This window comes from Dictyostelium discoideum (genome assembly GCF_000004695.1).
Source record: "Dictyostelium discoideum AX4 chromosome 3 chromosome, whole genome shotgun sequence".
NCBI lineage: Eukaryota > Evosea > Eumycetozoa > Dictyosteliales > Dictyosteliaceae > Dictyostelium > Dictyostelium discoideum.
Genome location: NC_007089.4, coordinates 4978759 through 4990421, shown reverse-complemented (window position 1 = coordinate 4990421; position 11663 = coordinate 4978759). Strand labels below are relative to the sequence as shown.

At 22.8% G+C, this 11663-nt stretch overlaps 5 protein-coding genes across 5 annotated transcripts; 2 read left to right on the top strand and 3 right to left on the bottom strand.

Annotated features, from left to right (window-relative positions):
• Nucleotides 1-3969: 3969 nt before the first annotated feature.
• DDB_G0281793 (hypothetical protein) lies at nucleotides 3970-4510 on the bottom strand (the record flags this gene model as incomplete). Its single annotated transcript, XM_635555.1, has 2 exons — nucleotides 3970-4116; nucleotides 4217-4510. The coding sequence occupies 2 exons, from the start codon at nucleotides 4508-4510 to the stop codon at nucleotides 3970-3972; spliced, it is 441 nt and encodes a 146-aa protein (XP_640647.1).
• Nucleotides 4511-4645: 135 nt separating this feature from the next.
• Nucleotides 4646-4789, bottom strand: DDB_G0281791 (hypothetical protein; the record flags this gene model as incomplete). Its single annotated transcript, XM_635554.1, has 1 exon — nucleotides 4646-4789. The coding sequence occupies one exon, from the start codon at nucleotides 4787-4789 to the stop codon at nucleotides 4646-4648; it is 144 nt and encodes a 47-aa protein (XP_640646.1).
• Nucleotides 4790-5473: 684 nt separating this feature from the next.
• DDB_G0281789 (hypothetical protein) lies at nucleotides 5474-6992 on the top strand (the record flags this gene model as incomplete). The annotated part of the gene is made up of 2 exons (XM_635553.1): nucleotides 5474-5734; nucleotides 5844-6992. The coding sequence occupies 2 exons, from the start codon at nucleotides 5474-5476 to the stop codon at nucleotides 6990-6992; spliced, it is 1410 nt and encodes a 469-aa protein (XP_640645.1).
• Nucleotides 6993-7076: 84 nt separating this feature from the next.
• On the bottom strand, nucleotides 7077-8197 carry gpn2 (GPN-loop GTPase 2; the record flags this gene model as incomplete). The annotated part of the gene is made up of 3 exons (XM_635552.1): nucleotides 7077-7634; nucleotides 7704-8053; nucleotides 8158-8197. 3 exons carry the CDS (start codon nucleotides 8195-8197, stop codon nucleotides 7077-7079), a joined length of 948 nt encoding a protein of 315 aa, XP_640644.1.
• Nucleotides 8198-8486: 289 nt separating this feature from the next.
• On the top strand, nucleotides 8487-11552 carry DG1080 (SNF2-related domain-containing protein; the record flags this gene model as incomplete). Its single annotated transcript, XM_635551.1, has 1 exon — nucleotides 8487-11552. One exon carries the CDS (start codon nucleotides 8487-8489, stop codon nucleotides 11550-11552), a length of 3066 nt encoding a protein of 1021 aa, XP_640643.1.
• Between the last annotated feature and the right edge of the window lie 111 nt (nucleotides 11553-11663).

Below are 11663 nucleotides of genomic sequence, written 5' to 3'. Positions count from 1 at the left end.
AAAACCAATATGAGATGCAAGTTTAATAAAAAATTTTTTGTTTAATTATTTAAATTTAGGAACCCAAATAATTTTATTGAAATTTTTGAGAATTTAAAATTTAAAATTAATTTTTGTTGCAAAAATATCACAAAATGTATGTATGTTTTTTAAAACAAAAAAAAAATAAAAAATAAAAAAAAAATGGTTTCTAAATTAAATTTTTACTTTTTTTTTTTTTTTTTTTAATAAAAAAATAATTAAGAGTTATTTATATAAAATTCATTCGTTTTTAAAACTATTTTTATTATTTTTATTAATTTTATTTTCCCAAAAAAAAAAAAAAAAAAAAAAAAAAAAAACTAATTTTAAAACTCTTACTTTTTTCAAAAGGTAATGATCTCTCTTTAAAATATAAAGGGAGCAAATTATATTATTAGTTTTTTTTGATTGGTTCCATCAATAAAAAAATTATACATAACCATACCTATCATATACATACATCTTAACTGACATACTCTTGAAAAAGTATATATTTAGAAGTAATGTAATATTTTTTTATTTTTATTTTTATTTTCTAATTTTAATTATTATTATTATTATTATTATTATTTTTATTATTTTTTTTTTAATTTAAAAAATAAATAATAAAAAAAGGCCAACTGAAGAAATTTATTGATAATGAAATTTATTTAATGGGTTATTATTAAGTATAGTGTTAAGATGATGTGGTGGAAAGAATAAATTATTTTCAAAATTGTGTGGTTAAAAAAACAAATAAGTTTTTTTTTTTTTTTTTTTTTTTTTTTTTTTTTATTAGATATCTAATAAAAAAAATGTTTGATTGGAATGATGACTCTTTGTCAGAAAATGAAAAGGTGAATCAATAGTTCTCTTTTTTTTAAAAAAAAAGTTGGTTGATTTTGAAAACAATATATATTGATGCATTAAAAAAAAAAAAAAAAAAAAAAAAAAAAAAAAAATTAAAAAATGAAATGAAAAAGAGAGAAAAGCCAACGGGATTTTCTTTGAATTTAATAATATCATACAAAATTTGTTTTTATGTATTTGCACACATTTTAAATATAACAAACAAAAAGTTGTGTTACTTTAAAAACGTTTTTTATTTTATTTGTTAGAAAATATTTATATTATTTGTTATATTTTATAAATAAAAAATTACACAACAATTATAAAAATATTTTTAATGATAATTATAATAATATTAAAAATAAATAAAAAAATTGTGAAAAATGAATAAAAACATTTTTTTTGAATACAAACAATTGAATTAAACTTTAACTAAATATTCCCTTTGGCCTAATTTTGGAATTAAAAAATTTAATTTTTTTTTTTTTTTTTTTTTTTTTTTTTTCAGACTTAAAAAAAAAAAAAGATATACTCTTTATAAATTATTATATAAAAAAAAATTAAAAAATTTAAAAAAAATTATAGAAACTATAAAAAAGATATATTCTTTATAAATTATTAAATAAAAAATTAAAAAAAATTTATAGAAATTATAATTTCTTAATTTTATTTTTTTTAAAAATCAAGAAAATAATTTTTAGTTTTTTTTTTTTTTTTTTTTTTTTTTTTCAAAAATATTATAAATTCGAATATACCAATCAACAATGTTATTTAATTTTTTTTAAATTATTATTATTTTTGTAATTTCATCAAAAGAAATAGTTAAATTTATCTATTAAAATTGATCAATTTTTTTTTTAAAGGCACAAATATATTTAATGATTTATAATTATAATGATGGAAAAAAAAAAAAAAAAAAAAATATTTTAAAAATAATAAATATTAAAAAAAAAAAAAAAAATAAAAATAAAAAAACCAATTTAATTGTTTTAATCTTTTATTAATTATTTACATTTTTTAAATGTAAATAATTAAAGGTACTCACACATCAGGAATTTCTATTATTTTTTTTTATTTTTTTTCCAGATTAAAATAATTATATTTGCGTAATTATTTTATTGATGAATGTGTTTATTTGAGTGTGTTACTAGTTACTACTAATTGAAGATAAATAATTAAGTATTAATAAACCTATTGTTTCTTATTTATTTATTTTTAAAATTAATAATTTAAAACAACAAAAAATAAAAAAAATAAATAAAATAATGAATATTTAAAAAAAAAAAAAAATTAAAAAAAAAATAAAATCGAGAATGATATTTTAATATGTTTAATTTTAAAGTTCAATTTAATTTGTTAGATTTTCAAAATTGTTCTTCTCAAAAAAAATAAATAATAATAATAATAATAAAAAAGAAAAGGAAATTTTAGCTCCAAATAATAATAATAATAATAATATTAAGTAAACACATTGTAAACCAACGCCCACAAGCTCACTAAAAATATTTTTTTTATTCTCACACAAGTAACCACATTTATTTTCATCAATTTTATCACTTTGTGTGTTGGTTTTATTATTTTATTGTAGTGTGTGTGTGTGTATGTGCGGGGGTGTTTGATAATGAATCTCTTTTATTTTTTATTATTATCATAATTATACATTCATTTTAGTTGTTATTAATATTGTAGTTGTTATTGTTTTGTTTTGTTGTTATTATTAATATAATTATTGGGTATATTGTTATTTTAAAATTATTTTAATAATAATATTATTATTATTGTTTTGATATTGTTGTTTTTGTTATTGTTTTGTTGTTTTTGTTGTTGTTGTTGTGGTTGTTGTTGTGTGTTATTTTATTTTTTTTATTATAAACTATTTATAAAAAATTATATTATTTTTTTTTAATCTATCGAAACTATGTTATCATATTACACTACTACTATAATTACCACCAGTTAATAAAAAAATTAATTTTACTACATTAAAAAACCCCCACTCACCACATTGAAAAAATAAAAACAACAACGGCATCAACAAAAGATAATTAAAGTTTTTTTAAAGTGTTGTTTGTTAATGATATTAATAAAAAATAACAAAAAGTAATTAACAATAAAAATTATAATATAATTCAATTATTATGTAGATATAAAATTTTTTTAATCTTTATAACTTATAACCGTGTGTGTGTGGATAGATTTTGAGTGTCTTTGTGTGTGGTGAATGTACATAATTAATATTTTATTATTATTTTTAAGTGTGTGTATGTTAGATTGAAAAATAAAGAGAGTGACACATACATGTATATATTGGTGATAAAATATACTTAACAACACAATTTAATTTAATAATAATCTTAAATTGATCTACAGTGTAAATATTATATTTTCCCCAAATCTGGAGAATGGTGATTGGTTTTTTTTAATCTTTTAAAATTTCTAAAATGATTTTAATTTTTGACAAAATCTATTTACAGTAATAAATAGCCAAATTCTTCTTATTTTTTTTAAAGAGTTTACACTATTTTTAATTACCCTCTAGAATCATGGGGTTTATAATTACTTTTTATACATAAAAGGTTTGTTTGCTTTTTTTTTTTAATCACCAACAATCTTAATAATTATTTTTGATAAAATCTTTGATATTGGGACAAAAAATTAATAGATTTATTAAAGATTAACCCTATTATTTTTTTAAAAGTTTTACAAGTATTGTCATATTAATTACAGTTTTATTATTATTATTATTATTGATTATTTTTTCTTTTTTTTTTTTGGAAAATGGAAATATTGTTTCTTCTTTATTTCTTGTCCTTCATTTTGTTATATCACAAAAGAAGATTTTTTTTGATATTTTGTATCTAATTTTTGATCACAATTTACCCCAATATTTAAACTACAAATATCCTATAAATTTAAAAAATTTTTACTGTTTTTTTTATCATAATGACCGATCTAATTAAAAAAAGTAATTAAATATTTTTTTTTTTTTTTTTTTTTCTTATTACATCCATTTTTATTTTTATTTTATTTTATTTTATTTTATATATTTATTATTTATTTATTATTATTTCATATGTTTTTTTTTTTTTTTTTTTTTTTTTTAAGAATTAATTAAATTAATTAAATTTTTCTTGATAACTTTATTGTATTTTCAATGGAAAATGGAACTTCCCCATTCCTATTAATCATATATATCTCTGAAACTTCAAATTCTATTGGTTGTAACTCTGCTTGTATACTAGCTATCTTTTGTTCTGCTTCTCTTTTCTAATTTTATTATTATAATTAATAATCAGGTTAAAATTTAAATCTTTTTTGTTTTTTATAATAAAAATTAAAAATATATTTTTATGTATATGAAACCTACTCCATTAAATTGACCAAGAGTTAAATGAGGTTGAAATCCGCTAGGTGATTTATTACTTAATTCATTAAATCCAGGGAGTAATGACTCTAATTTAGCTTGGAGACGATTAATTATTGTTGGATCTTCGGGTGTTTCTGGTTTTAACCAAACAACATAATTACTACCATGTTGAAAGAATGAAACTTCTTTAAAAACTAATTTAAATGCTGGGAAATCTGCCAATTCTTTTCTTAATAATTCATATACTGAATTAAAATCATATATTTTTACAAATGGAAAAATTCTAATTTTCATTTATCACACACCAACACACCCATAAAAAGTATATAAAAAATAAATAATAAAAAAAAAAAAGTATATTAATATATTTTATTTTTTTCCCCAAGTTGTAAATAATTAAAATATATTTAGTATTATACTAAATTATATTTACAAATTTATATGTGGCATCCATCTTACGAATGCTTTATCATATTTTTTTCTAAATTCTTGAATTTGAATTGAAAGCTCAATTGGTGGGGAAATAACAATTGCGCTTTTAAAATCTTTACTTAAAGGTTCTTGGTTTTGCATTTTTTTTATTTTTTAGGTTATTTAAAAATAGAATAAATATTTATTTTTGATTGAAAATATTATAAAAAAAAATAAAAATTGCTTTTTATAATGTAAATGTAAGTGGTTGTTGGGTGGAATGACTTTTTTTTTTTTTTTTTTTTTTTTTTTTTTTGTAAAATTAACAAAATTTTGTAATTATCAAAAAAAAAAAAAAAAAAAAAAAAAAAAGAGAAAAAATAAGGATTGATTTTTTCTTTTATTCAAACTAGATTTTTTTTTTTATTTTTTACATTTTTATTTTTTTTTTCATTTAGATTTTTTATTTTTTATTATATCTTAAAAATAGTATAAACAATATGAAAAAATAATATGAATTTTTTGGGGCGGAGAATGATGATGATTATTTTCATTTTTTTTTTTTTTTATATTCTATTTTTTTATTATATCTAAAAATAGTATAAACAACACGAAAATATAACATGAATGATGGTGATGATGCTGATGATGCTGATTTTCATTTTTTTTTTATTTTTTTTTTTTAATTTTATTTTTTTAATCCAAAATTAAATTAAATTTAGTTCACACATTATTTTTTTTTTTTTTTTTTTTCATTTTTTTATTTTTTTTTATTTTTATTTTATTATTTTATTTTTTATAATAACAACTATAATTAATTAAATATATATATATATATAAAACCAAATGAGTCATATGATTCGTAGTATTTCAGGAGTTAGAGGTGTAGTTGGAGCCGATCAATCATGGACTCCAACATTGGTTGCAAATCATATCATAGCATTCACTCAATTATTAGAATCAAGTCATTATAATCAAAATCAAAAAAAAATTGTAGTTGGACGTGATTCAAGAGTTTCAGGACCTTGGTTTGAAATGATTACAAATGGTTCATTAATTTCAAGAGGTTATCAAGTTATTCATATTGATATTGCTTCAACTCCAACTGTATTTATAAAAATGATAATAATAAAAAATAAAAATAAAATAATAATAATAATAATAATTAATAAATTAATTGTTTTTTTTTTATTTTTTTTTTAATATGAAAATATAGGTGCAATATATGGTTGAAAAAACAAAATCATCAGGTGGTATTGTTATAACTAGTAGTCATAATCCAATTGAATGGAATGGGTTGAAATTTATTGGACCAGATGGATTATTTATAGCACCAAAAGAATGTGAAATTTTATTTTCAATGGCAGATAAACCAGAGGAATTTAAATTTAGTGGATATGATCAGCTGGGTAAAATAGAGAAATGTGTAGATGCAAATCAACAACATGTTGGTGCAATTCTTTCATTAGCATTCTTGGATATTTCAAAGATTAGAGAGAGAAGATTTAAGGTTTGTTTAGATTCTGTCAATGGTGCAGGTGGTCCAATAATGTCATACTTGTTAACTCAATTAAATTGTGAAGTGATTGGCATCAATTTAGAAACCACTGGTTTATTCGCCCACACACCAGAACCTGTGCCATCCAATTTGGGCCAACTCTGTGAAATGGTTGTAAAGTATAAAGCTGATTTTGGCATTGCCGTAGACCCCGACGTCGACCGTTGCGTATTCATCGACGAGCACGGCAAGCCGTTGGGCGAGGAGTACACCCTCGCCATGGCTGTCGAGTTGGTATTGGGCGACTGTGGTCGTAGGGGCAACGTTTGTAAGAACCTTTCCTCCTCTCGTGCAATCGATGATATTTGTAAGAAATATGAAAGTCAAGTAATTTGTGCACCAGTTGGTGAGATTCAAGTAGCTAAAAAGATGCAGCAAGTGAATGCTGTTATCGGTGGTGAAGGCAATGGTGGTGTAATGCTACCAGATATTCACATTGGTAGAGATGCACCTGTCGCCGCAACATTAGCATTACAATTGATGGCAAATCGTTATTCTCAAGCACCAAGTATTAGTAAATTAAAAGAAACCTTACCAACTTATGAAATTGTTAAATTAAAAGCAGGCATTGAAGGTTTAGATCCAGATTCAATCTTGGCTGAATACACCTCTCAATTCATCAATAAACCAGGTGTTGTCATCAATCAAGAGGATGGTCTTAAAATTGATTCTCAAGATTGGTGGGTTCATTTACGTAAATCAAATACTGAACATATCATTCGTGTAATTGCTGAAGCAAAATCCGTTAAAGAAGCAACTGATATTGCAACAAAATTCATTCAAGAAATTGAATCAAAACGTAAATAAAATAAAATAAAATATATATAAATAACAACAACAACAACAACAACAACCAGTTTTTATTATTATTATTATTTTATTATTATTTATTTATCTATTTAAATATTTACTAAATTCATCATAATCTTCATCTTGATCATTTTCAAAGATAACATCATCATCTTCGTATGATTTATAATATTTCTCTTGAGTTTCTTGATATTTATCGAAATTCCATTGAGTTTCTCTTTCTTGAATCTCTAAAATGGCAGTATTTGTATCGAGTGAACCATATATATAACCATTACTTTTATCAATTGATGCAATTAGGTTTGCAACAGATTTCTTGTCCATTATATTCAATGGTATGAAACTAACCAAACTAAAATCTTCTATAACACCTGCAATCGCTTTATTCAATTTACTATACTTTTTTAAACGTGGATCTTTATCAAGGAATGCATCTAAATATTTCAAATCCAATACATCTGTATAAAAATCTAAATTAAAATCTAATGGTCCATTTTGTTCAATTAAATCCATCTTTGATAATACATTAATATGTGGTAATTCAATTCTAACCATACCAGATAATGACACTAATAAAATTGATATAAAATTACTTGGATTTTTACAATAAAATGAATCAAAAACTTGAATAACTGTTAACTATTAAAATATTAAAATATTAATATGCTTTTTATTTATTTATTTATTTATTTATTGTTTTTAACTTACTCTAAATGACCATTTCATAATATTATCTAAAATGTTTGATATAATTTTATAATGTGTATATAATTCAACTTGACCAGGACAATCAAATATTATATAATGATCTTTTAGTGGTAATAATTTTTCTTTTAACCAATCTAAATTCTTTTCTAAATATTCCATACAAAAAATTAACCCACCATTTGGTCCTAGGTCGGTTTCATTCACTACTGTTTGAAAATCAATTAATTCTTGTATATTTACTGCTGGTTCATATGGTATATTCTCATTTGATGGATCTAAATTTATAATTGATACTTTTCTACCAATAGATTGTAAAAATTGTGACATACCATTACAATAAACTGTTTTACCTATATAAATATGTATTTGAATATAATAATTGTATTAATATTATTAATATTATTATTATTTCTTGCTTCCCTTTTAATAATGAATAAAAATGTGTATATAATACCTGAACCTGGTGGTCCAATTACTACTTGACCAAAACCCATTGTTGTTATATATATATATGTATATAAATGCTTGTTTGTAGACACAACTCTAAATGAATTGAATTGAATTTTTTTTTTTTTTCAACTTCCCAAAAAAATAAAAAATAATTGAATTTTTTATTTTTTTTTTTTTTTATTTTTTTTTTTTATTTTTCCCCTTTCTTAGAAACATAATCCTTTTTATTTTATTTTATTTTTTTTTTTTTTAGTTTTTTATTTTTATTTTTTATTTTTATTTTTGTTCTTTTTTTTTAATTTTTAGGAATTCTTTTTTTTACAAATAAATGAAATGGAAACAAATAATAATAGTACTATCATTGAAGATTTCGATTTTGATATAGACTTTTCAACAGAAATAATAAATAGCAACAATAACAATAACAATAACAATAATAATATAAATAATAATATAAATAATAATATAAATAATAAAAATACAGCATTACCTCTAACAAATATATCACCACCAAAAAATGTGTCGACACATATGAATAGTGGTCTTACATTGAGACCATCACTTCCAGTGAAGGCAGCTGCCTCTTCTTCACCCACTGTTAATGGTGGTTCAATATCAACAGCGCCACCACCTTCATCATCATCATCTATTCCCTCTCCATCTGTACAGTCAACAATAAATACTAATACCAATAAACCAATACTGAGCAATAATCATTTAGCACCATTGAGACCTTCATTACCTCAAAAACCATTACAACCATCAATACCTCAAAGATCAACATCATTACAGCCATCATTACCTCAAAAACCACAAAATAATTTAGTTCCATCACAGAATGCACAACAACATCAACAACAACAACAACGACCAATACCATCAATTTTAGCAAAACCACAACCATTACAACAACAACAACAATCATTTTTAAATCAAAACCAAAATAATAATAATAATTTACCAACACAATCAAATATTTTAGCAATTATGCAAACTCAATTTAATATTAAAAAAGAATTATTATTTCAATTAATTACACCAGAGCAATTTTCATGTGCGGACCCACAAAATACAGTACTTAGAGATATCTTTAGTAGTATACCAGATGCTTATTGTGATGAATATGATATTGGTAATTGGTGGATATTTAATGTTGAGCATCACGCATTATTAGTTTCAAAACTTAGAGCATTACGTCAATCACAATTAAATATAATTTGTTTACCAAATCATATTGTAAATCAGTTTTGTAATAAAAAAACAACAACTACTACAACTACAACCATAAATACTGCAACAACTAATACATCATTTAATAATAATAATAAAAATTTAAATATAAACTTTTCAGAATTACCATCAACATTATTACCATTTCAAATTAAAGGTATTGAATTTGGTATTGAAAAAGGAGGTAGATGTTTAATTGCAGATGATATGGGTTTAGGTAAAACTATACAAGGTATTTCAATTGCATATCATTATAAAGAGGAATGGCCATTATTAATTATAGCACCATCATCACTTCGTTTAGTTTGGGCAGACCAAATTGAAAAGTTTTTTCCAAATAAAATTCAATCATCAGAAATAAATTTAGTAATGAATGGTAAATGTGGTTTAAATGGTATGATCAATATCATTAGTTATGATTTAGTCACTAAAAAGAAGGATCAAATTTTACAAAAGAATTTTAAAGTTGTCATAGCTGATGAATGTCATTATATCAAACAATTTAATTCACAACGTTCAAAATCAACAGCTGAAGTATTGAAAAGATCAAAACGTTGTATACTACTATCTGGTACACCTGCATTATCCAGACCAATGGAGCTATTCATTCAGATATCTTGTATCAATCCATACTTTATGCAATGGAGGGACTATGCATTCAGATATTGTGCTGCCTTTCAAGAGAAATTCTGTTTCAATACTTCAGGTTGTTCCAATATGAAAGAGTTAAATCTTTACTTGAATACATTTATGATTAGACGTTTAAAAGATGATGTAATGACAGAGTTACCCGAAAAGAGAAGAGAAAGAATTTTGGTAAAATTGGATAAGACAAAGTTAAAAGAAGTTCAAAAAACATTGGTAGAGATTAATCAACATAGAAAAGTATATCTTGATCCAAATACCGATATGAAAACTTCATTCAAAAATAAAAACTCAAGACAAGGTCTATTCTTTAAATTACTTCGTGATACAGGTTTATATAAATTGACAGCGGTCACTCAATTTCTAAAGGAGAAGTTAGTTGATGCACCAATTGATCAAAAGTTTTTAATATTTGCACATCATAAAGAAGTGATCAATGGTATAGTTCATATGTTAGGTAAGATCAAGGTTGATAAAAAGAAATTAGAATTTATTAAAATCGATGGTTCAACACCCGCTCAAAATCGTAATGACTATGTTAATGATTTTCAAAATGATCCAAATTGTAGGGTGGCTGTATTAAGTATTACTGCCGCTGGTACTGGTTTGACATTAACCGCTGCCACTTGTGTAATATTTGCAGAGTTATCATGGACACCTGGTGTTTTATTTCAAGCAGAGGATAGAGCTCATCGTTATGGTCAAACCTCTTCGGTTTTAGTTCAATATTTAATAGCATTAGGTACAGTGGATGAAATGATTTGGTCATTAGTGGAATCAAAGAAAACTCTATTGGGCAGAGTTTTAGATGATGAAGACGGTCAATCTTTAAATGCTGAAGATGCTGGTCAATTAGAACATGGTGAACAAAGTGTAGATGATTTCATAGATTCATTAATTAAAAAAGTAGAGGAACAAGATCAAATTAGAAAAAAAAAATATGATGATAAACAAAGAAGAAAAGAAGAGAAATTATTAAAACTTCAATTAAAGAATGGTAGTGGTGGTGGTGGTGGAGAAGAAGATGATAATAGCGATTTAGATAATTCTGATGACGATGAAGATGATGAATATGATAATGATGACGAAGATGGTATTGATGAAGATGATATTTCAGATGCAATTTATGATGGATCAAATTTTGAAGATGAAATGATGTCATCAAAAAATAAACCCAAAACCTCAAAGAAACCAGCTGCTTTAAAATCTTCAAAAGCTGCTGCTTCTACTGTTGCTTCTTCAAAATCAACAACTGTAAAAAAAACAAAAGATAAAGATACAACTAACCCAACAAAACCATCTCCATCAAAAGTAACCAAAAAAAAAGCAACCACCACAACAACAACAACAACAACAACTTCATCACCTAAAACTACACCAAATAAACCTCCAAAAAAGAATCAAATCCCTGTTGACTTTGATGAAGAATTTGAAGATTTATGTTATGTTGACCTTGATCAATTTAAAACTTCAAATCAACAATCTGATGGTTTAGATGATTTTCTCTTCCAACCAAAAGATTAAACTTTTTTTTTTTTTTTTTAAATTCAAAAAAAAAAAAAAAATATTAATAAAATGTTGGATCTTTTTTTTTTAAATCTCTTCTTTCTTTTAAAAGAAAAAAAAAAAACTATT